Genomic DNA, 25975 nt, shown 5'->3' on the forward strand with positions numbered 1-25975 from the left:
TTGAGATTTTTGCTACCTTACATAAGAACATAAGCAGTGCCTCCGTCGGGTCAGACCATAGGTCCATCCTGCCCGGCAGTCCACTCCCGCGGCGGCCCAAACAGGTCACGACCTGTCTGAATCACCAGAAGGGGCCCCCTTGCCACCTTGGTTTCCCATTGAGTCCTATCTTCCCATCGAAGTCCTAACCCTCCGGTCTTGCGCATGCACGACCTGGTTGGGTTTCTATACTTATTACCTGGTTAGCTTTCTATACTTGTGTTACATCCCAGCACCTCTCTCAGTATCCCACGATCCCTTTATCCCTCAGGAATCCGTCCAATCCCTGTTTGAATCCCTGTACCGTACTCTGCCTGATCACTTCCTCCGGTAGCGCATTCCATGTGTCCACGACCCTTTGGGTGAAAAAAAACTTCCTTGCATTTGTTTTGAACCTATCTCCCTTCAGTTTCTCCGAATGCCCCCTCGTACTTGTTGTCCCCTTCAGTCTGAAGAATCTGTCCCTATCCACCCTCTCTATGCCCCTCATGATCTTGAAGGTCTCTATCATATCTCCCCTGAGCCTCCTTTTTTCCAGAGAGAAGAGCCCCAGCCTATCCAACCTCTCGGCGTATGGGCAATGTTCCAGCCCTTTTACCAGTTTCGTTGCTCTCATTTGGACTCTCTCAAGTACCGCCATGTCCTTCTTGAGGTACGGCGACCAATATTGAACGCAGTATTCCAGATGTGGACGCACCATCGCTCGATACAATGGCATGATGACTTCCCGCGTCCTGGTTGTTATGCCCCTCTTTATGACCTTAATTGGGGTCCAGTGAGTTCTATGCAACAGATCGAGAGGATTGAAACAAATTTTTCCAGACAGCCTGCCAAGTTTCATCCTCTAATGCTAGTCCCAAGTCTCCATGCCATGCATTCATTACCTTCGACAGGGAATAAGACGAAGACTTTCTCAATAGGATATACCATCTCGAGGCGACTCCTTTTTTATTTTTATTAACGATGTTTGAGAGATCAATGTCGGAGTAGTTCCCAATTTCCTCACATCCGGATAAACAGCGGTCAAGCAGTGTCTCAGCTGTATCCACCAGTGTTGTTTTTTTTAAAATCTTTATTCCTTTTTATTTCTCTCAACAAGTGTACAATATTATTACAATTAATTCACATAACTCACTTGACATTCTTACACAATATCATTATACATGTTTTAATTCCCCCCACCCACCTCCCATCCCTTCCTATATCAATAAAATAATCTATCCAAACATATACATACTTAGACATCCCTCTTCCATAATACAATTAATCATACTTTAAGCTATCCCTCCCCCCACCCTTTCTTCCTCAAACTCTTTTTTCATTTTATTATATACATTAATACACAACAAATATATCTCATCATATTACATATATCCCCTAATATATCATAACAACATATTTCCAATAATTTTACCCCCTTTCCTTTTCTATTCATACATATATACCATGTTTCTTATATCCATTAATCAGTTGAAATATACCGCTATTTAATTGGATTATCCTATCCCCCCCCCCCCCAATTTCTACAAATTATCCCCTAAGGAAAAAGAATAAACCTTAATCATTATAATATTCAATTAATGGCCTCCACACCCCCTGAAACCTTTTAAAATGCCCCCTCTGTACTGCAAAAAATCTTTCCATCTTATACATATGGCATACTGAGTTCCACCAGACAATTCAGTCTAGAACAGTCTTTCCAATTAATCGTTATTTGCTGAATTCCCACACCAACCACCAGTATTGTTGTTGAGGGGGGCAAGTGGTAACGAGTGTGAAGGTCCTCAAAGGACATCCATTGGAAGTTCTTTATTAAATCTTGAAGGGTCCAAATGCCACAATTCAGCCACAACTTCCAATCAAGTGATCTGTCACTGGATCTTGATATGATCTGTTCTGCTACTGAATGGAACCATCTGACCTTTTAATAAAGTTGGATCTTCCTTTGCAGGGTATAATGTCTCCTTGCTCTATGACCTTGAATCTGTTCCTCCTAACAAGGATGAGATGATCCACCAGGCTGGGATGCTGAAGCGCAACTGCTTTGCATCAGTGTTTGAGAAATACTTCAAATTCCAGGAGGAGGGGAAGGATATAGAGAAGAGAGCGGTCATCCACTATCGAGATGATGAGACAATGTAAGCCTCTCGCTTGCTCTCTGTTAACGTTTGGTTTTCTGTGCAGCATTTTCTAAAGAGGAGCTCAAAGGGCACTCAAAATGTCTTTTCTGCTTCCAGCCCCTAAGGCAGGGGTGTCAAAGTCCCTCCTCGAGGGCCGCAATCCAGTTGGGTTTTCAGGATTTCCCCAATGAATATGCATGAGATGGTGTCAGGTCAAAAGCGCGCGCAGACAATTGAGCGCAGCGCGGAGGCGCACGCCGCAGAAAATTACTGTTTTTACGGCTCCGACGGGGGGAGCGTGGGGGGGTAACCCCCCCACTTTACTTAATAGACATTGCGCCGCGTTGTGGGGGGTGTGGAGGGTTGTAACCCCCCACATTTGACTGAAAACTTCACTTTTTCCCTGTTTTTAGGGAAAAAGTTAAGTTTACAGTAAAATGTGGAGGGTTACAACCCCCCAAACCCCTCACAACGCCGGCGCGATCTCTATTAAGTAAACTGGGGGGGTTACCCCCCCACGCTCCCCCTCGTCGGAGCCCCTAAAAACTGTAATTTTCTTCGGCGCGCGCCTCCATCTTGCGCTCAGTTGTTGGCGCGCGCCTTTGTCTTTCGCGGGGTTGTCTATGAACCGCATAAGATCTATTAGCATACAATGAAAGCAGCGCTTTCAAATAGATCTCATGCATATTCATTGGGGAAATCCTGAAAACCTGACTGGATTGTGGCCCTCGAGGAGGGACTTTGACATCCCTGCCCAAAGGGGAGGGCGTACCAATCATTTTTGTAACGGTGACACCTAGTGGTCGGATTGCAGGGTGCTAGAAGGAGCCCTGACATGCAGCCCCCCAGCCCAGCACTGGGCCAAAGTGCATTCAGACAGGATATGAAATAGGGAGAAGGTTTCTGGAGTAGCTGTGATTGAAAGCTGATGGTGCCAGATCCCGGTCCTGGTTCTGACTGAGCAGGAGAAAAGCTACCGGATCTTGCCAGAAGCGGTTGCGTGGTTTTCTTTATTAATCCTACTGCAGTGCTGTGACAGGTCAGGTCGGGTTTTCAGGATATCCACAATGAATATGTATGAGATGGATTTGCATGCACTGCCTCCTTGAGATGCAAACCTATCTCTTGCATATTTATTGTGGATATCCTGAAAACCTAGTCACTGGTCATCCTCACTGTTGTATTGTTGCTGCTGCCGATCTGTGGGGTTTCTCCCTTTTTTTTTTGCAATTTCTGTGTCGCTCTAAGCCTAATGAGGTTTAGGGTGACTTACAATTTATGAGAGTTACAGTGTGATTAGGACGGAGTGCATACCGTGTTTCTGCAAAAATAAGCCCTACCATGATTTTTAAACATGCTCCTAATATAAGCCCTACCTCAATAATGAGCCCTAGTTAAGATCGACCCATGAAGCCCCTCCTGAATGTCCCCCCACACTCCCCGATTCCATCCCTGACACATGGGCTGCTTCGCGGTCTTCCCTGCTGGGGCCTTCCATCTACTGTGTCACTGATGGCATCATAAGGGATGCGCAGAGGGAAGGCCCAGCAGGAAAGGTCACGAAGCAGCCCGTTCAGAACGCTGATGCCGCTGCTTGTTTTTTGAAGCCTCGGAGCGGAGGTATGTCGGTCTCAACTTAAGAGGTCCTATGAACGTTCCTCCTGAGCAAACCTAAAGATCCACAGTTTGGCCACCATTTTCAGCCAGTTTACTCCTAGTACTTTATAAAGACACTTGGGGTGCCCTTGTGCCTTTCTAAGAGAGGCTGGAACTAGGTGTCTCATTATAGAATTATCCTTTTATCTCCAATGGCCTCAGTAGATTGTAAGCTCTTCAGAACAGGGACATCTTGTACTTAAATATTTTCCCACTAGGCAGTGCTGCATGTGTCCAGTAGTGCTCTAAGAACACATATGTATTATTAATTCTTAATCCACAAATAGTGTGTCACAGCTAATACTGGCTGGTTTTCTTCATGGTTCGATGGTGATGGTGATAATTCTTTTGCTTTGGTTCTTTATTTTAAAGGTATGTGGAGTCAAAGAAAGATCGGGTCACTGTGGTTTTCAGTACTGTGTTTAAGGATGATGATGACGTAGTGATCGGAAAGGTTTTCATGCAGGTACATATCGTGTACAGGACAAAGCACAGTCTTCCAAATGCTTCGTGCATCTGGGTGGCCGCCTCGGGGCAGGGTGGTGGTCTCCCTGATTCAGCGCTCGGGAGCCTTGTGAAACATGACACAAGGAGTGGTGCTATCATTTGCTATTAGATCAGAATGTTCTGGCAAGACACTGAGAGACATTTCTTATCCAACTTCCACTGCTAATTTTGGGAGCAGGTCTATACTGTCACTTTCATAAGATTCTAGGAAAAGGGTACCATAACAGAATCGCGCTGGACAATCCCGCGCCGGATGCATGCGTGCCGGATTAAAACAGTAATTGTTAGCGCTGTCACTTCCATTATATGCAAATCTCTCTCATGCATATTCATTAGGGATATCTTGAAAACCTGACTGGCTGGGGGTCCCCCAGGACAGGTTTGGGAACCACTGGTCTAATCAGTGCCACTGCTCAACATCACAAGAACCTACTGTATTTTTTGCTCCATAAAATACACTTTTTTCCCCCAAAAAAAGTGGGTGGAAATAAGAGTGCATCTTATGGAGCAAATACCACACCTCTCACCTGTTTTTAATTGCGGCGCTTCCCTCGTTAGATGGCTGCGGCAGTGAGCCACCCTCCCCGTGCCTGCTTTTAATGTCGGCACTTCTCTCGCTGGACGGCTGCGGCAGTGAGCTGCTCCTCCCCCCCCTCCGGTCCCTGCTTTAAATCCCGGCACCTGCAGCTATTCAGGCAGGCGCACGGGACCACGCAGGCACGCCTGCCTTGATCGTCGCTCTGCCTCTCCCTGCCACAGCTGTCCGGCGAAGGAAACTCCGGGATTAAAAACAGGTACAGGAGGGTGAAGCTCACTGCCGGGGGAGGAGGGGGCGGCTCACTGCCACAGCTGTCCAGCAAGGAATGCGCTGGGATTTAAAGCAGGCATGGGGGGGAGTGGCTCACTGCCGCAGCCATCCTGCGAGAGAAGTGCTGACATTAAAAGCGGGAACGGGAAGGGCGGCTCACTGCCGCAGCCATCTAACGAGGGAAGCGCCGCAATTAAAAACAGGTGAGAGGTGTGGTATTTGCTCCATAAGATGCACTCTTATTTCCACCCACTTTTTTGGGGGGAAAAAGTGTGTTTTATGGAGCAAAAAATACAGTAGGTTCTTGTGATGTTGAGCAGTGGCACTGATTAGACCAGTGGTTCCCAAACCTGTCCTGGGGGACCCCCAGCCAGTCAGGTTTTCAAGATATTCCTAATGAATATGCATGAGAGAGATTTGCATACCTGTCACTTCCATTATATGCAAATCTCTCTCATGCATATTCATTAGGGATATCTTGAAAACCTGACTGACTGGGGGTCCTCCAGGACAGGTTTGGGAACCACTGGATTAGACTCAGAATATTTATACAGCTTTATTTACGTAGACAGAATCAGGTTATTGTATATGTTCTGACAGGGTAATGGGAGAATATTTAAACAGTACGGAGGAGGGTGTGGTGGGGGAAGCTGTGGTCGCTGGATGTTTGTTAGAGGATTTAGGCATTGCAGGTCTTGTGTGTATTTCTCAGATCGTTTGCAAATTCTGCAGTCTATAATGCAAAGAATAGGGTGACGGGACAAAAGCGCGCCGACATTGCAGCTCCGATAATTCGGCGCAAGACCTGAATGCGCCGCCGAAAAAGTTACTTTTAAAGAAGCTCCGACCAGGGATGTGGGGGGGGAACCCCCCCCACTTTACTTCATACTCTTCGTGCTGCCATTAGAGGGGATGTGGGGGGGGGTGCAGCCTCCCACATTATAGAGAAAACTTTACTTTTTCCTTAAAAAATCGGGAAAAAGTTAAATTTACTCTATAATGGAGGGTTCCAACTCACCCCAAACCCCCCCCATCGCACCCCACGGCAGAGCTCTTTAAAAGCAACTTTTTCGGCAGCGCACTCAGGTCTTGCGCCAAATTGTCTGCACTGCAATGTCGGCGCGCTGAAGTCTCACGCACGAATGACTATGAACCAAAGAATAGACGCCACTACTGTTTCCCAGGGTTGCCAAAGCCACAGACCCTAATGAGTTTTTCTAAAAAGAGGATGTTTCCAGGGGTTCTGATCTCCTTTCCTTTGTATGAAGATGCATAAAGATCCCTATGTTTAAAGCAGGGGAGAAGTTCAGTGTCCGTTCAGTTCCAGCTGGGTCCGATTCCTGTTTCTTCTGTCTGAGTGATGGCAAAATGGCTTTTCTGTGTTCACAGGAATTTAAGGAAGGCCGGCGAGCCAGTCACACGGCACCTCAGGTCCTCTTCAGCCATCGAGAACCACCACTGGAGCTGAAAGACACAGACGCCGCTGTGGGCGACAACATAGGCTACATCACCTTTGGTAAGCTGGCTATCCCTAGTCACAAGTTATTTGTCCCCATGTCATTCTCTACTGTGTAGTTTGCCTGCTTCGTGGAGGGGGAGGAGGAATGGGGAGGCCAAGTAGATCAATTTTTCACTCTGTCAAAAATGACAAAGACTAGGGGACACTCGATGAAGTTACAGGGAAATACTTTTAAAACCAATAGGAGGAAATATTTTTTTCACTCAGGGAATAAGCTCTGGAACCCATTGCCAGAGGTTGTGGTAAGAGCAGATAGCGTAGCTGGTTTTAAGAAAGGTTTGGGCAAGTTCCTGGAGGAAAAGTCCATAGTCTGTTATTGAAAAAGATACGGGGGAAACCACTGCTTGCCTTGGATCGGGAGCATGGAATGTTGCTACTCTCTGGGATTCCGGAATCTTGCTATTCTTTGAGATTCCGTATGGAATGTTGCTACTCTTTGGGGGTTCTAGAATCTTGTTACTCTCTGGGATTCCGGAATCTTGCTATTCTTTGAGATTCCGTATGGAATGTTGCTACTCTTTGGGGGTTCTAGAATCTTGTTACTCTGGGATTCCGGAATCTTGCTATTCTTTGAGATTCTGCATGGAATGTTGCTACTCTTTGGGGTTCTAGAATCTTGTTACTCTGGGATTCCGGAATCTTGCTATTCTTTGAGATTCTGCATGGAATGTTGCTACTCTTTGGGGTTCTAGAATCTTGTTACTCTCTGGGATTCCGGAATCTTACTATTCTTTGAGATTCTGTATGGAATGTTGCTACTCTTTGGGGGTTCTAGAATCTTGTTACTCTCTGGGATTCCGGAATCTTGCTATTCTTTGAGATTCCGTATGGAATGTTGCTACTCTTTGGGGTTCTAGAATCTTGTTACTCTCAGGGATTCCGGAATCTTGCTATTCTTTGAGATTCTGTATGGAATGTTGCTACTCCTTGGGTTTTGCCCAGGTACTAGGGACCTGGATTGGCCACCGTGAGAACGGGCTACTGGGCTTGATGGACCATTGGTCTGACCCAGTAAGGCTATTCTTATGTTCTTATGAAATCATATTGGTAGTGGAAGAAGAGAAACCAGTATTTGTACCTGCAACATTGGGGGGAGGGGCCACACCAAACTACTCCTACAGTCCTCTGCAGCCAGTAACATATCAGCCCTTTAAAGAGAAGAGAATCTGTCAAGATACTGGCCCTCAAATTTTGCCCAGATGTGCTTTTCACACAGGGATGATTGAGGGAGACATCAGGAGCATAGGTGCAGCCAGCCTTTAAGGATAATTGTCTGGTAGAACATTCATGACGTCCAAAACTGCCAGGGACTGAAAGAAGGCTAGCCAAACCTGTTTGGTGACCTAGGAGTGCGTTGGCAGGGGGGTTTTCAGGATGCAGTTCTCCAGCAGAGGCCCTGGGTCACAGCTACTGCAGGAGAAAGATTCATGGATGAGATGCAGTAAAAACGGTCACTATGCCCCGATTTCTAAACAGTGATTGATGTTCAAATGGCTGCCCATGCAAATGAGTTTTGCAGAGGTCATTCGTATCCATCCGATCGCTTGCTTAGAAACCAGCTCTCAAGACGTGCGCAGAGCTGGTTTGGGGAGCCCGAACAGCTGAGCAGTAGGGGAAGCCCCAAAGCAGCCTCCTGCCACTTTGATGTTTGGGCTTTTGTTTTTTTTTAATGGCACATAGTGCATGTGTTAAGCATGTGCTCCATTAAAAAAAAAATTGTGAGTTGAGCCCTTTCCCCCCCCCCCCCCCCCGTTGACCCCTAGAAGAAAAATAAAGACCCCCCCACCTGTAGTTTAATAAAAATTGGCAGAAGGGATGCCACCACAAATACCCTGAACCAACCCTACCCCACTAGGACGCCCCTGAACCAACCCCTCCCCTTCCCCACTCCCCATATTGTACAAAAATTTGGTAGGAGGGATGCCCACCTGCACAGGCATCCCTCCTGCTGTTATCTTCATGTAAAGGTTCAGGGGGTTGGAGGGTGGTTTGGCTGATGGCCGGAGGGGCATCCAGTGGCAGGAGGGAGTGGGCATCTCTCCTGCCAATTTTTTGTAAAAGTACAGGGAGTGGGGAAGGGGAGGGGTCAGTTTGAGGGGGTCCTGGTAGTAGGGGCGGGGAGGGGGCGGTTTGGCTCGGTGCAGGGGGGTTTGCGACTGCAGGAAAGAATGGGCATCCTTCCTGTGGGATGGGTGGAGCCAGCTCAACACACACACCATCTGTGCCCATTGAAAAAACATGATTGACCTGTTGGTAACACAGTTACTGACAAGTCCTGTTTTCTTTTTCCGGTCGGTATTGGCGATCCAATCATGGCATTGCAATGTTAGGCCATCAATTGGATGGCTCTTTTTAATATTAATGACCTCATTTTAATAGTAATGAGGTCATTTGCATGCCAGAGTCTGAGAATATACAAACACACAGAAAAGCACGCGGTGGGCTATTTTATACATTGAGTCAGCAAATTAGGCCAAACTGGTAGACAGTTGGCGTGTTTTGTGCATCTGGCCCATGGTGAGGGCAAACATCCCCCAGGCCCACTGGCTGTGCATGACCTCGCACATTGCCCACATTGATTTATTTCTTTCGATTTCTATCCCGTTCTCCCAGAAGCTCAGAACGAGTTACAAGTAGACATTCACAATCGTTTGAAAACAGACTAGTCGTGACAACAAAGAGGTTACAGTAGATAATAACGGAGCTTATTCTAGAGACCAGACTGGTCATAGCGAAGAGTACTAGGAGAAGAATATTGAGGAGACAGTTCTTAGTGGCCCAATTGGCGGAAGAGGAAGGTCTTTACCGCTCTGCGGAAGGTCATTAGTGAGTCTAGCGACCTCATCTGTGTGGGTAGTCGGTTCCATAGCTGAGGTAGGAAATGGCTGTAGGATCTTTTGTACACCGTACTCGTTCGGAGGGATCTCCCTGCGGGAATGCTGAGTCTTTGTTCTGCTTTGGAGCGGAGGGGGCGGTTAGGGGTGTATAGGCGTAGCTTGGATGCTATGTCTGTCATTGTGTAAAGGCAAGTGTGGCTGCGTTGAGGGGTTTGAAGTATTAACAACTCTAAGTCATGGTGAGATCCATGTTTAAATGACAGGCACTGTAGAAGTCCAGCTTTTGTGGAAAAATGCGTCCACCACGCCCCTTCCCTTGTTCAAAAATAGGCTGACAACCCACCTTTTAGAGCCAGCCTTCAACTCGTAACCCTACTGCCCTCTACTCTCCAAGTTTCAAGTTTATTAAAATGTGATATACCGCTTATCAAATATCTAAGCGGTGTGCATAACCCCTACCCTGGCATCCTGTTTGTCTATCTTGATTGATTAGATTGTGAGCTCACTCGAGCAGGGACTTTATCCTTGGTGGCTCAGTACAGCGCTGTGTACGTCTGGTAGCGCTCTAGAAATAATTAATAGTAGGAGATGCGAGCGGCTTAGACATTGGTAAATATATGGTCAGTCTAGCTTAGACATCTAATAGATCAGTGTCCCGCAAACGTTTCGGTGCTACGGCACACCAAACCCGGTGCCGCAGCCGGAAGACATCTGGAAGTGCGTCGAGATCCCCCGGCCACAGCCCTGTACATGTCACTGGAGGAGAGATGCTGACGAGGAGGAAAGTCATCGGCACGAGGAGGAAAGTCATCGGCATCAGGACGTGCTCGGGTTTTTCGCCACAAGAGGCACGTCCTGTAAGCAGTCAGCGCCGGCACTTCTGCTCCTTGCCGGCGTCTCACGGCACACCTGGAATCTGCGGTACACAGTTTGCGATAGACTGTACTAGATGAATCCATGTTTCGTCAGGGTGGCCGGGCAGCCACTTACTTGTTACCGTTCTGATGCGATTTGGACTGGATAACCGCGTCTTTACTGCAGTTTTAGTAACAATATCTGGTCTTTTGTTGTTCAGATCACTGTGTTTGGATTCTGTACAGTGTGAATAAACCACACAGAGGGCGTGTGTGTGTTTTTGAGTTGATGTCAGCTGTGAACAGGCGACAATTATTAGGAGAAAAATCTTTCTACTGCATGAGCCACAGACAAGGTGGAGGGTGTTGTGGGCTGTCTTAAGTTCTCAGCTGGAACTGTGTCCCTCCAGGGTGGAGATGTCGATGGGATCTCCTTTTTTTTTTTAAGGGCTGGAGCTATGTCCATCTCATTTCCCATAAAGAGGGTCTCGGATGCCATTCCTTGTTTGTGGTATAAAGGCTGGAAAGAACACATCCTGAACTTTGAATTCTGTTTTCTCTTTACAGAAGCAATATAAAGAAAGGAGTTTCAAGTTTATTAAGATTTGTTATCTACGCAATATCATATACAGTGGTACCTTGGATTACGAGCATAATCCGTTCCAGGAGCATGCTCGTAATCCAAAATGCTCATTTATCAAAGCAAGTTTCCCCATAGGAAATAATGGAAACTCGCTTTGATGTGTTCCCCCCCCCCCCCCCCCCCCCCCCCCCGAGAACCGGCATTGCTCCCCTCGAAGGCCCTCCCTGCGATCCGGCACCCCCCCTGCAATCCGGCACCCCCCCTCCCCGACGCAATCTGGCACCCCTCCGCCACGATCCGGCACCCCCCCCCCTGCCACGTTCCAGCACCTGAACGTGAACTCGCAGGCCTTGAGCATGCGCAGATGCTCAAGGCCCAGCAGACAAGGAGGCCGATCTTCGGGGTGCCCATATGAGGGTAAGAAGCAGCGGGAGGGTGCCCAATCGTGTCGGGGGGTGCCGGATCGTGGCAGGGGGGTGCCAGATTGTGGCGGGGGGGTGCCAGATTGCGGGGGGGGGGGGGGGCGCTCGTAAATCGAGCCATGCTCGGGTTCCGAGACACTGATTTTGCAAATTTTTTGCTCGTCTTGCAAAACACTCGCAAACCGGTGCACTCGTAAACCGAGGTACCACTGTATTTCAATGTGTATAACAATTTTTTTTAAAAAAAGGGGGAGGACATAACAAGACATTGTATACAAATTATATACATTCTAATACAAACTGGTACAAAAGGCAAGGGGGATGAAATACAATCATTAAAGAAAGAAAAGAAACATTTAGGGAAGAACACATATGGTGGGAACACATAAGAAGAAAATAAAATAAAGGATAATTTGGCGACCTACTAAGAGTTTAGTAATTGGAAGTCAGAGCTTTGGTCTCGTACACTTCCCTGTGGCTAATCTCCCTGGAGTGACCACTTTGCCCCTGCTTTTTAGTTTTAGAAGGGTGATGAGCAGATTGGGTTTGGGCATTGGGTCCCTTTGAACATGACACTGGTACATATGTGAGAGAATAGTGCTGGGAGAATTTGGATGGCGTGCATTATTATCAGTAGTCAGATAAGGGACTTGTCACTACTTTTCCATTCAAAGTGGTTTACCTACAGGTACTTCAAGCATTTTCCCTGTCACAATCTATCTAATGTCCCTGGGGCAGTGGAGGATTACGTGACTTCCCCAGGGACACAGGAAGTAGCAGAGGGTTTGAACCCACAACCTCAGGGTGCTGAGGCTGTAGCTCTAACCACTGCACCACACTCTCCTCCAATAGAATATCGAAAATGAGCCAAGTATAGAACAAAGAAGTCATTGTGACATCACTGGCTCTTATTGGTTTATATAACGGTTTATATACCGCAGGACCGTGAAGTTCTATGCGGTTTACAATGATTATAAAAAATGTTACAAATTGAGTAGAATTGACATAGTTAATATCTATTGTTTAGTAGTTCTAGAGATCTGGTATTGAGTTTCCTTGTACTTTAGGAACAGATATGGTGGATATTGGTGGAATGAGGCATTATGACATCAGGGAAAGGGATTGGGACTTGTACTTCTACTATTTATTATTCTATAGTGCTGAAAGGCGTATGCAGCGCTGTACATTTTAACGTACAATAGACAGTCCCTGCTCAGAAGAGCTTACAATTTAATTTAGACAGGACATTTCAGGGTTGGGGGAGGTTATAGTGGGTCTAGGTATCTGACAGCAGTGAGGAGGAGTTAAGAGTTGAAAGCAGTTTCTCTGTTTGTCCCAGTGGACTCACAATCTGTCTAATGTGCCTGGGGCAGTAGAGGATGAAATGACTTCCTCAGGATTACAGGGAGCAGTAGAGGGTTTGAACCTACAACCTGAAGATGCTGAGGCTGTAGCTCTTAACTACTGCGCTTTGGAGTCCATCTAATCACTGAATTGCATTTTCTTTCTCTCTGTCCCTTTTTTTCTTTGTTAATCCAGTTCTCTTCCCTCGCCACACAAGTGCCAGTGCCAGGGACAACACTATCAACTTGATCCACACCTTCCGCGATTACCTGCATTACCACATCAAGTGCTCCAAGGTACAGTCGCTCTCGAACCGTGCCAGGGCAGAAAGTACAGTCACTGCCCACCCCCACACCTAGAGCAGTGCCAGGGCAGACCCATGGCATCGTATCTGGCCACAACCATTCCAGGATGGATTCCTTCTGTGAGCCCTCGCCTCCCTCAGATCAGATGCCCCCTGTTGGTGCTAAAGACCGTCTAGGGGCCGGCCTGGTGGCTCGTTCCTCACTCATTTAGCCAGTGATGGGGAGAGAATGCTTGCAGCTTGCACGATAGCAACCCATGATTGCAGTTTTGAAAGAGGTCCTGCTACAGCACCGGTCCTCGAGGGCCGGAATCCAGTCAGGATTTCCTCAGTGAATATGCATTGAAAGCCGTGCATGCAAATCGATCTCATGCATATTCATTGGGGAAACCCTGAAAACCCGACTGGATTCTGGCTCTTGAGGACCGGAGTTGCCCACCCCTGTTCTAGTGAATGAAGCAAGGTGAGAGAGGGACATACTAGCAAATGAAAGCTCTGTGCCCTGGTTCTGAATGAAAAAAGAGGTCTTTATGAACCCACCAGCTAAATGTTCACAGGGCTTACTAAGTCATTGGTCTCTTCCCCACCACGCAGGCCACTAAAATCCCTTTGTCTGTCCCATACCTGCTTGAATTCTGCTACTCGTTTGGCTCAGCTAGGAGTCTGTTCCAGCAGTGCAGTGAAAATGATTTCTCGGGTCCTTTTGGGCCAGCATGTCCTCCTTCTTCCCTCCCTAGAGGTTCATGCAGAGACCCTGGTTATTCATCTCTCTCCTGATGAATTATCTCCTGATGAATAATCTGCTGTGGCTTTAGATTTTCCTGTGAGTTTGATGTTGCATTTAATGATTTTAAGTAAAACGTGAATTTTAAATTGGAGCTATTTCTTCTTGGGCTTTGTGATGTCCAAGCTGCATCCAAGAAACTGTAGCACGGCTCCATCACGTTTTAAATACAAGCTGTGTGGGAAACTTGACAGACGGAATGGTTTTCTCTCTCTTGGACTGCAGGCCTACATTCACACGCGCATGAGGGCCAAAACCTCAGATTTCCTGAAGGTGTTGAACCGCGCACGTCCAGATGCAGAGAAGAAGGAGATGAAGACAATCTCGTAAGTAGAGAACAGGAATAAGAAGTCAGAAAACAGTTTCCATTCCCTCCCTTGCTTTCAGAAATCCAAGAATTGGCACAGACCTCTGACATTTTCTGTATGGCTTCTTCTGAAAGGCCCTGATATGTCTACATAACATAAGAGTCGCCATACTGGGACAGACTAAAGGTCCCAAGTAATAAAACAGATTTCATGCTGCTTATCCTAGGAATAAGCAGTAGATTTCCCCAAGCTATCTCAGTAATGGCCTATGGACTTCTCTCTTAGGAAATTATCCAAACCTTTTTTGAACCCCGCTAAGCTAACCACTACATTCTCTGATAACAAATTCCAGAGTTTAATTACACGTGTGAATAAATATTTTCTCCGGTTAGTTTTAAATCTACTTAGTAGCTTCATCACATGCCTCCTAGTCCTAGTATTTTTGGAAAGAGTGAACAAGCGATTCACATCTACCCTTGCCACTCCACTCCTCCCTCATATCTCCCATGAGCCATCTCTTTTCCAGGCTGAAGAGTCCTAGCCATTTTAGCCTTTCCTCGTAGGGAAGTCATCCCATCCCTTTTATCATTTTTGTCACCTGCCTCTTTACTTTTTCTAATTCCGCTATATGATTTTTGAGATGCGGTGATCAGAGCCACACACAGTATTCATGTATTTCTAAAGCTGGGATGTCCTGAACCATCTGCCTTCCTGTGTCACTGGCCGTGATCGTGCTCTGCTTCCTAAATATCTAACTAATGGCAGTTCAAAGTAGATAAAAGCAGAACTTTTTTTTTTTAAACTTAGCTTTTCACATTCATAAAACATAATTACCTGTGACAGGAATTTTCGTTAGACCAGGGGTTCTCAATGCAGTCCTCATGACACATTTAGCCAGTCAGGTTTTCAGGATACCCACAATGAGTATGCACAAGATAAATTTGCATAAAATGAAGGCAGGGCATGCAAATTTATCTTGTGCATATTCATTGTGGGTATCCTGAAAACCTGACTGTGGCGGTGGCAAAGAAAGCAAATAGAATGCTAGGCATGATAAAGAAGGGAATTATGAGTAGATCAGAGAAAGTTATAATACCACTCTGCAGATCCATGGTCAGACCGCACCTGAAATACTGCGTCCAGCATTGGTCTCCATACCTAAAGTAGGATATAAAACTGCTAGATAGGGTGCAGAGACGAGCAACAAAGCTAGTGAAAGGTATTGAGAACCTGGACTACGAGGAACGACTTAGGAGACGGGTTGTTCTCCCTTGAGAAGAGGAGACTGCGAGGGGATCTGATCGAGACTTTCAAAATACTGAAAGGATTTGACAAAATGGAGCAGGGAAAGCAGTTATTTACAATGTCCAAAGTGACACAGACAAGAGGATATAGACTGAAGCTGAGGGAGGACAGATCCAGGACGAATATCAGGAAGTTCTGTTTCACGCAGCGAGTGGTGGACACCTGGAATGCTCTCCCAGAGGAAGTAATTGCAGAATCCACCGTTCTAGGATTTAAAGGTAAACTAGATGCACATCTCCCTTGAGAAGCATACAGTGATATGGGGATTAAAACTATGCCAGGGTACACCTGGCGGGGCCTCCGCGTGTACGGATGACCGGACTTGCTGGACCCAGGGTCTGATCCGGAGATGGCAATTCTTATGACTGGATGGATTGAGAACATCTGCTCTAGACCAGTGGTCCCCAACCCTGTCCTGGAAAACCACCAGCCAGTCAGGTTTTCAGGGTAGCCCTAATGAATATGCATAGCGTAAATTTGCATGCCTGTCACCTCCATTATATGCAAATCTCTCGTGCATATTCATTAGGGTTATCTTCAAAACCCGACTGGCTGGTGGTCCTCCAGGACAGGGTTGGGGACCACTGCTTTAGACCATCAGGTTAATGCAGCTACACTGAAGGTGACCTCATCCAACAGCTCTCAGTCCGGATTAAGACCTGGTGCATGACATCACCTTCAGTGTAGCTACATTAACCTAAAGGCTTCCCTGAGATGAAAGGCTGTCCTAGACTTCACGTATGAAGATTTATTAACCAAAAACAGTGACTGGAGAGATGAAGGGGAAGATTCCCTCCCGAACTCTCGGAGTTCTTTACATAAACTGCAGCACTAAAACCCCATATACAGTAGAGAGCTGCACGGGAACGGGGATGACGGGAATCCCGCGGGACCCGCGGGCATCCCGCGGGTTCCCCCTTTGGGTCACGGGGATCCCGTGGGGACGCCCCTAGGGTCGCGGGGATCCCGTGGGGACGCCCCCTAGGGTCGCGGGGATCCCGTGGGGACGCCTCCGAGGGTCGCGGGGTTCCTGCGGGGCTGGATGTACTCAGTCGCGCGGCTCTTCTCTCTACCTTCTCTGCTTGCAGCACAGAGCTGAACGGAAGTCTTCCCGACGTCAGCGCTGACGTCGGAGGGGAGGGAGGGCTTAAAGCTTAAAGCCCTCCCTCCCTCCGACGTCAGCGCTGACGTCGGGAAGACTTCCGTTCGGCTCTGTGCTGCAAGCAGAGAAGGTAGAGAGAAGAGCCGCGCGACTGAGTCGGGAAGACTTCCGTTTGGCTCTGTGCTGCAGGCAGTGCAGGTAAGGAGGAGAGTAGCCTCGCGGTTCGAGTGGCTACCAAGGGATGGGGCGGTCCGCCCCGCCACACCCCGCCCCGGTTGCAGCACAGCCGGCCAGGTCCCCTTACTTTTGTGGCACTTCCCCGACCGACCGACAACAGCCCCGGTCCGACAATCCTCCCTGCCCTGTAGCCGCGAATCTAAATTATCTTCTTACAGCAGCTGTAATAAGGTAATTTAGATTCGCAGTTAAGGGCAGGGAGGTTTGTCGGACCGGGGCTGTTGTCAGTCGGTCGGGGAAGTGCCACAAAAGTAAGGGGACCTGGCCGGCTGTGCTGCACCCGGGGCGGTAGAGAAGGAGGGGGGGAGAAGGACGCTGAAAGCACTTGAAGACAGAGGAGGGAGAAGGACGCTGAAAGCACATGGGGGAATACAAAGGGGTGGAGAAGGACGCTGAAAGGCCATGGGAAGGGCGGGGGGGGAAGGACTCTGAAAGCACTTGTGGAAGACAGAGGGGGGAGAAGGATGCTGAAAGCACATGGGGAAGACAAAGGGGTGGAGAAGGACGCTGAAAGGACATGGGGAAGATATAGGAGTGGAGAAGGACGCTGAAAGGCCATGGGAAGGGCGGGGGGGGGAAAGGACTCTGAAAGCACTTGTGGAAGACAGAGGGGGGAGAAGGATGCTGAAAGCACATGGGGAAGACAAAGGGGTGGAGAAGGACGCTGAAAGGACATGGGGAAGACGGGGGGGGTGGAGAAGGACGCTGAAAGGCCATGGGGAAGACAGAGAGGGAGAAGGACGCTGAAAGGACATGGGGAAGCAGAGGGGGGAGAAGGACACTGAAAGCACATGTGGAAGACAGAGGGGGGAGAAGGACGCTGACAGGACATGGGGAAGATGGGGGGAGAAGGACGCTGAAAGGAAATGGGGAAGAGAGAGTAGGGAGAAGACGCTGGCAGGGAAGAAGACAGATGCCAGACTATGGGGGGAGCGGAGAGAAGAAGATGGGTGCCAGACCAATTTGGAAGGGGGAAGAAAGGGAGAGGCACAGTAACAGAGCAAATGGAAGATGCAGAAGGAAGAGAGACAGTGGATGGAAGGAATTGAATGAGAACATGAGGAAAGCAGAAACCAGGCAACAAAGGTAGGAAAAGAATTATATTTCTTTTTTTTTATTTTGCTTCAGGATAAAGTAGTATATTAGTTGTGTTGATAAAAATTTATAAACATTAGAGGCTCTGGTAGAAACCCATTTGCAAAGTATGTATTCTTCCCAATTAATATTTTCAAATTAATAAAGTCTTTTTGCTTATTTGTAAATGGTTTCTACCAGAGCCTTTAATTCAGTAGCATAATTAAATGAAATAACTATTTCTGAAGTTTATATGGACGGGCGGGGACGGAGGGGATTCCTCGCGGGGACGGGTGGGGACGGAGGGGATTCCTCGCGGGGACGGGTGGGGACGGAGGGATTCCTCACGGGGACGGGTGGGATTCCTCACGGGGACGGGTGGGACTTTGGCGGGGACGGGTGGGGACGGGTGGGATTTCTGTCCCCGCGCAACTCTCTAATATACAGCTCTGCCAATGCCCCTCCCCCCCAATTCCTGTCCTCAAGCAGCACCACCTATTCCACAGAACAGCGTAATGTAAGGAGTGAGCTAATAGTTTACTGAGCATCAAAATGGCAGATGACGTTCAATGTGAGTGAGTGCAAAGAGGAACCCGAACCATAGATATGTGATGCTGGGCTTTCGTGCAATTTTTCACAACTTTGTGTCATCAGCAAATTTAATTATCTCACTAGTTATTGCCATCTCTAGATCATTGATAAATATATTAAAAATCAGCGGTCCCAGCACAGACCCCTGGGGAACCCCACTATTTACCCTTCTCCATTGAGAATATTGACCATTTAAACCCACTCACTATTTTCTGTCTTTCAACCAGTTCTCAATCCATAAAAGGACGTTGCCTCCTATCCCATGACTTTCTAATTTCCTCAGAAGTCTTTCATGATGTGGGCTTGTAGGTATTTATTATGGGTTGGATATGTGAAGGACTATGTGTGAGATTTTCCTTGCCGATCGTGTTTCTATGTGTAAATGGAAATTTTATAAAATTAGCAAAAAATAAATAAATAAAATCCAAATGTACCATAACAACCGGCTCACCTTTATCCACATGTTCATTCACCTCTTCAAAGAAATGAACTAGATTGGTGAGGCAAGATTTCCCTTGACTAAATCCATGTTGGTTTTGTCTCATTAATCCACGCTTACGTATATGTTCTGTCATTTTGTTCTTTATAATAATCTCTACCATTTTGCCCGGCACCAACATCAGACTCACCGGTCTATAATTTCCCGGATCACCTCTGGAACACTTTTTAGAATCTGCGTCATGTTGGCCACCTACCAGTATTCCAGTACTATGCTGGATTTTAAATAAAAATTACTAACAAAAGCTCTGTAATAGAGAATGACACGGGGGCAAATTTTCCCCGTCCCCGTGGGAACTCATTTTCCTGTCCTGTCCCCGCGAGTTCTTTTCCTATCCGTGCCCCATTCCTGGAAGCTCTAACCTCATCTGCACAAGCTTCAAACACTTTAAAATCATAAGTGTTTGAGGCTTGTGTGGCTAAGGCAGAGATTACAGGAATGGGGCAGGGACAGTGACAGAACTCATGGGGACAGAACAGGGAAATTGAGTTCCGACGGGGAAAAATTTGTCTCATTTTCTACTCTGCAAGTTCATTTTTCAATTCTGTCAGCACTCTGGGATGTTTACCATCCAGTCCAGGCGATTTGCTACTGTTCAGTTTGTCAACCCGCTCAAACTCACAGGAGGAAGATTTGGTGGTGACACCAGGAAGTATTTCTTTACAGAAAGGGTGGTGGATCACTGGAACAAACTACCGGTGCAAGTGATCAAGGCCACTAGCGTGCTCGACTTTAAGAATAAATGGGACATCCATGTGGAATCTCTACGTGGGTCGAGCAGCACTCTGACTTAATGGGGTGGGACAGTAGAGTGGGCAGACCTGATGGGCTATAGCCCTTTTCTGCCGTCATCTTTCTATATTTCTATTACATCATCCAGTGTTACAGAGATTTGTTTAATTTCTCTGATTTAAATTGTATTCCCCTCCTCTATCTTTATGTGTCACATATTGTTTTTATCTTTAATATTATTAGTCATTTGTATCTGTCATAATTGTATTGTAAGCTGCTAAGCTGTGAAACGGTTTGCGGGATGTCAAGAATTAATAAACTTGAAACTTGATGATTTATCAGAATTGAATAGCATTTCTGGCACTGGTAGCTCTCCCACATCTTCCTCGGTGAAGACCAAGGCAAAGAATTCATTTAATCTCTCCACTATGGCCTTGTCTTCCCTGAGAGCCCCTTTTATCCCTTGGTCATCTAGCAGTCCAACTGATTCTCTTCCCGGCTTCTTACTTTTGATATTCCTAAAAATGTTTTTACTAAGTGTTTTTGTTTCTAGCGCAATCTTCGTTTCAAGGTATCTCTTCACCTTCCTTATTAGTGCTTGGCAATCCTTGTGCTGTTTATAATTATTTTCATCCACTTTCTGAAAGATTTTCTTTTAGATCTAATAGCTTCCTTCACCTCACTTGTTAACCACACTGGCTGCCGTTTGGTCTTCCTTCCTCCTTTTTTAATACATGGACTATATCTAGTCTGGGCTTCCAGGATGGTAAAGTGATCCTGGCCATGTCTGAATTGTGAACATCCCACACTGGAATATCTTTGGTGGTAGAGGTGTGAATTTTTGCCCTTTTTTTGTAATGATGTAAGGTTGCATAGTACTTTAGGGATGGAGTGGGGAGGCTGCCCCCAGCTTTAACCTCTTCTCTTTCATCTTCTCTCCTAGGGGGAAGACCTTTGCGTCACGTTAAGGTGCTGGCAGGAGCCGCAGTGCTGGTGCACCTGCTACCCGATAATCGCAGTGCTGAAATGTTGCGCCTCGCCCTTTCTCAAGGAAAAGACCAACCCGACCAATTCCACTTTCTTTTTGTACGTCACTTTTGAAAATCCGCAGAAACGAGCTGTGCTTGCCAAGGACTTTAATAGTTTTTGAACGTGTAAAAATAAGAAAACGTTTTGATCGACTCCTTTTTGCTGCTTTTTTTGTTTGTTTTCCAAGCTGGTTTGCTTTGAGTACTTTCTGGTAATAATTTGCAGTATTCCATGTGAAAAGAATGCGATGTGTTAATTTGGTTCTCTTTTAAGTACCTGAGTTTAAAACTCCTGAATCTGAATAATATGGTTTTTGGGGTCCTTAATAAAAGGAGATATTTCTATGTTAACAGAGATCCTCTCAGTTATTACTGTTGTAAATTTGTAGCTGGCACTGCAGTGTAGCTGGAAGATGAAGATTGGGGTGAATTCACTATCAAATACAGTGTTCTCTCCTGCGAATTCACAGTTCGTGGACTGCGTGTCAAAGCAGCTCCTGATTGGTGTAGCCCAGTGGTCTCAAACACTCGGCCCGGGGGCCACATGCGGCCCGCCAGGTACTATTTTGAGGCCCTCAGTATGTCTATCATAATCACAAAAATAAAATAAAACAGTTTCTTGATCATATGTCTCTTTAGCTATAAATGACAATATTATTATTAAGACTTAGCCAAAAGGAAAGATTTATACACTACTAGCTGATAACCCGGCGTTGCCCGGATATTTATTTATTTATCCCAAAATGTCCAACCCCCTACATGTCCCACCCCCCACGTTACCTACCCTCCACATGTCCCAAAGGAATGTCCCTCTCTATGGGGCTGAACTTAGACTTAAACGGCATCGGGAGTGTCGATATTCATCTCTGGGAGCCCGAAAACTATGGGTTGGACATTAATATCTGTCGCTTTTGATAATTTTAACATATCACCCCCTTCCCACCCCCACAGTATTTTACTCCATCCCACCTGCACAATATTTTTCCCCAGATAGTAAGTCATATGTGTACCAAGTTTGGTTGAAATCTCTCCATGCGTTTCAGAGTTATGCTGAGTATTCATCTGTGAGCCCGAAAACACTATGGGGTAGATACTAAAATCTGTCATTTTCAATCATTTTTACATATCCCCCCTTCCCACCCCCACTGTGTTTGTCCTCAGATAGTAAGTAATGTGTATGTCAAGTTTGGTTGAAATCTGTCCATGCATTGAAGAGTTATGCTGGAACATACATACATACACACACACACATATATTCAAATTATAATGTGAAATATTTGACAAAATGAATACAATACAACTAACGCAAAACTTGATTATAAACAACATTTTTAGTTTCACCTCCAGGAGCAAGAACATATAAATTCTTGGGTGAACCCACCCTTGAGCAAGCAACATAGAGTTGTGGGCCGTGAGACCCCCAGAACATATCACCCCAGGTAGTGAGGGATCTGCATACCAAGTTTCGTTCAAATCGGTCAAGCCGTTTTTGAATTACTGTGAGAATGGCAGCTTTTTACATTTTTTCCATTGACATGAATGGGTGAAATCTGATTTTATGTTTGTAGCTCCGCCCACGTGTGCAGGTGGGCCGCGAGACCCCCAGAACATAGCACCCCAGGTAGTGAGGGATCTGCATACCAAGTTTCGTTCAAATCGGTCAAGCCGTTTTTGCGTGATCGCGGCACATACACACATACACACACACACATACATACACACATACATACCTCCGATTTTATATATATAGATAAGAGTTTTACCTCATGCTAAATTGTCAATTCTTTAATAACACATGAACTATTTTTTCTGCGGCCCTCCAAGTACCTCCAAATCCAAAATGTGGCCCTGCAAAGGGTTTGAGTTGGAGACCACTGGTGTAGCCTGACTTTACTACAGGAAGAGGCGGTTGGAGCAGACCGTGAGTGATTTTCTTCGCCTGCTGGCGCTCCAGCTGCCCTCTTCTGCCTCCCCTGCCTTTTGACAGGCGAAAAACTCCATTTGTGGTTTTTTGAAATTCACAAGGGCTCCTGGAACAGAACCCTGTACTCTCTTCTCTAGGCCAGAGATAGGCAACCACAGTCCTCAAGATCCACAACCCCGTCAGGGTTTCAAGATTTCCACAAGGAATTTGCATGAGATCGATTTGTATGCAAATAGAGCTCATGCATATGGATTGTGGAAATGTTGAAAACCTGACGGGGTTGTGGCCCTTGAAAACCCAGGGTTTCCCACCCCTGGAATAGGCATTAAAGAACATGCAAAATACAAGTAAGTTCTTTGTGTAAAGGCCGATTCCCAGATCTCTTTTTTAAGTTCCAAAATTTTATTGAAATTTTATATAATAAACATACATTCAAACAGGAGAGAATATAAATTCTGAAAAGCTTATTTATAAACTATATCATCACAATGCAAAGGGTATTCATGAAATTTCTAAGAAGAACTATCCCAAACCTTCCCATCCCACCCCATTTGCAGAACATGAAAACCCATACATACATACATATCTATAGATACATATCTAGCCATACTTTAATAACACTCAACCATTGTCTACATATTCTTGTATAGGTAACCTCAACCTTTTAAATTTAGCCTTCTTGCCTCTTTTCCATTATGGTTGCTTCATGTTTACCAATTAAGCAAACTGAGTTCCACCAAAATTGAAAAGATAACAAAGACGCATCGTTCCATGTTTTAAAAATGGTTTGAATTGCAACAGCAGGTAAGTATTGCTATTAATCTCTTATTATCACTAGTCATGTCAGCAGAAGCTTCAAAGAGATTGAAAATTACACCCGCATATGTCGAGGAAATATCCAATGTTTGAACACGACTCCACACCTAAACTAAACTAAAGCTTAACTTTGTCTACCGAGTCATCATTCTCAGAAGGCTCGACTCAATTTACAGCAATTAAATAAACAGAGAATGATTTACAAATGATAAATAGAAGATAATAGCAAAATTTCAAAAGAATTAGATTTCAGAATGTTTGGCAAACAGAGGAGTTTTTAAAGATTTACAGAAAAATTGAAATGAACTGGAACTCCTTAAAAAAGGGACAATCATTCCAGATTTGATTGAGTTTAAAGACCAAAGATTGACTGAAGTAAAATCACATATGATCGAGTGTGCCTTTTTCATGACCACAAGACCAACATAAAGGGGAATATTCATAGTTAAGTTGATTTAATTTAACAGGAGTCCATATTACGCGTCTAACCACAAAAAAATCGAGATTGTTTCATAGAAGCAGATTGACAACATCGGAGGCGCTTGAGGAATATAAGCGTCCATTGATCATCAGTTGTAGACACAGTTAATTCACGTGACCAAACGTCACTTAGTCCATCTATATTTTGTTTTTGTTGTTCCAGTTGTACTAATATTTTGTACCATAATCCCTTTACACAGTGGAAGAATGCTTGGTTTAGATGATTTTACTGGCTCCCCCGTGAATTCGTGGTCCACCGTTTGCACTCCCGGTCATTCACGCTATTTTCCAACCACGAATGACTGGGCAGGAGAGAGCAGCTGGAGCACCGGCGAGTGAAAGGAAATCACTCACTGTATGCTCCGACCGCCTCTTCCTGTACTAAAGTCAGGCCTCACCAATCAGGAGCTGCATGTCAAAGCACAGGAAGAGGCGGTCGGAGCATTTCCTTCACTCGCCGGCGCTCCGGCTGCCCTCTCCTGTCTCTCCTGCCCTCTCCTGTCTAAAAATCGTATTTGTGGTTTTTCAAAATTCAGGAACCCCCGTGAATTTCGGGGGAGTACTTTTGACATTGTACATATACCCAGTTCCATCCATTCTTCCCATATAATGCAGATGAAGACATCAATTTATTAAGCCTTCATTCTGCTATATCCATTCCCCAGTTTAACAAATGCATTCATGAAAAGGGCCTGTCAAGAAGAACATCTGGAACGAGGCAAAACTTATCTCCTGTCTCTTGGCATTTTTCCTTCTGTTCTACCACTAAGAGCATGTTTAGTTTATTATAGTTTCTAATCCACCTTTGCCCAAAGCGGATTACAAAAGCATACATACACAGGAAAACAATTAAAAGTACATACACCAACATGTAACAAAGACCGCTCGCCTTAAATGTAGAGCGTGATGTCCAAGTCGCATTGTTTGATCTGCTGTGAAAGTTCTTCCAGTTAAAGGCGCATCCTTTAAATTTAAAAAACTATCAACTTGAAGCGCCTTGCCAGGATAAATGAATGGAGAATGCTGAATAAGAGTCACTAGGGAAAGAACCCAAGCTCCTGACTAGTGTCACAGTCTTGTGAAGACAGCCTGGCCCTGTGGTAAAGGGTGTAGAGCAGTGGTCTCAAACTCATGGCCCAGGGGCCACATGCGGCCCGCCAGGTACTATTTTGTGGCCCGCGGCCTCTACTAGTGCTGCTCGCTCTTTGCAGTGTCCTCTGGCTTCCCCCTGGCCTCCCTCTCTTACCTTCAGATAATTACTGCGGCCTGCAGAGAGGATTGCCAGTGCTGCAGCGATCCTTGCAGGCTGCCGTGGTCCTCAGCAGCATGTTCCCTCTGCCGCAGTCCTGCCCCTGACATCAGAGGAGGGGCGGGTCTGCGGCAGAGGGAACGTGTTGCGGAGTCCGATGGCAGCCTGTTAGGAACGTTACAGCACCGGCGATCCCTCTCTGCAGGCTGCGATAATTAGCTGAAACTAAGACTGGGAGGCCAGGGGGGAAACTGGAGGACGCTGCAAAGAAGTGGGGAACATGCAGGCCTTCAGAGGAGGGGGGAAGATTTATAAACTACAAGGAGTTTTACCTCATGCAAAATTGTCATTTCTTTAATAAGATATTAACTATTTTTTCTGAGGCCCTCCAAGGACCTACAAATCCAAAATCTGGCCCTGCAAAGGGTTTGAGTTGGAGACCACTGGTGTAGAATTATGTTCAGTTCTGCTTCTTTAAGGGTTGTATTAAATGCATTTCTCACATTTTGTAGGAACTAGCGTGTTTCCCTGAAAATAAGCCCTAGTCGCCGGCAGCAGCGCTTCCCTCACGACCCCCCCCCCCCATCTCTCCCCTGCCAACCGTGAGACCGAAATACCTTGTAACAAACGCAACGTCAACAGCAATCTAGGCAGGCTGCTTCGTGGCTTTCTCTCGGGGCGTTCGTGTGCTGCATTGCCGCTGACATCAATGATGCGGCAGAGGAACGCCCAGGCGAGAGAGGGCCGCAAAGCAGCCAGTCTAGATTGCTGCCGATGTTGCATTTGTTACAAGGTATTTCAGTCTCGCAGGGGAGGGATGGGAGGGAGGGATAGAAGCTGCAAGGGTTCTGTT

The 25975-nt window shown here is 46.2% G+C and overlaps 1 protein-coding gene across 1 annotated transcript in view; it reads left to right on the forward strand.

Moving 5' to 3' along the window:
* The window catches only part of ARPC2 (actin related protein 2/3 complex subunit 2), a 47478-nt gene extending 26474 nt beyond the window's left edge, over positions 1–21004 (forward strand). The window contains exons 5-10 of the mRNA XM_033946201.1: positions 1991–2177; positions 4188–4281; positions 6520–6646; positions 12885–12985; positions 14003–14103; positions 20569–21004. Coding sequence (XP_033802092.1) covers positions 1991–2177; positions 4188–4281; positions 6520–6646; positions 12885–12985; positions 14003–14103; positions 20569–20593 — 635 coding nt within the window. The 3' untranslated portion in view covers positions 20594–21004. The remainder of the gene's footprint in view (positions 1–1990; positions 2178–4187; positions 4282–6519; positions 6647–12884; positions 12986–14002; positions 14104–20568) is intronic.
* The last annotated feature ends 4971 nt before the right edge of the window (positions 21005–25975 follow it).

The sequence above is a fragment of the Geotrypetes seraphini genome, chromosome 5 (genome assembly GCF_902459505.1).
Source record: "Geotrypetes seraphini chromosome 5, aGeoSer1.1, whole genome shotgun sequence".
NCBI classification, from domain to species: domain Eukaryota; kingdom Metazoa; phylum Chordata; class Amphibia; order Gymnophiona; family Dermophiidae; genus Geotrypetes; species Geotrypetes seraphini.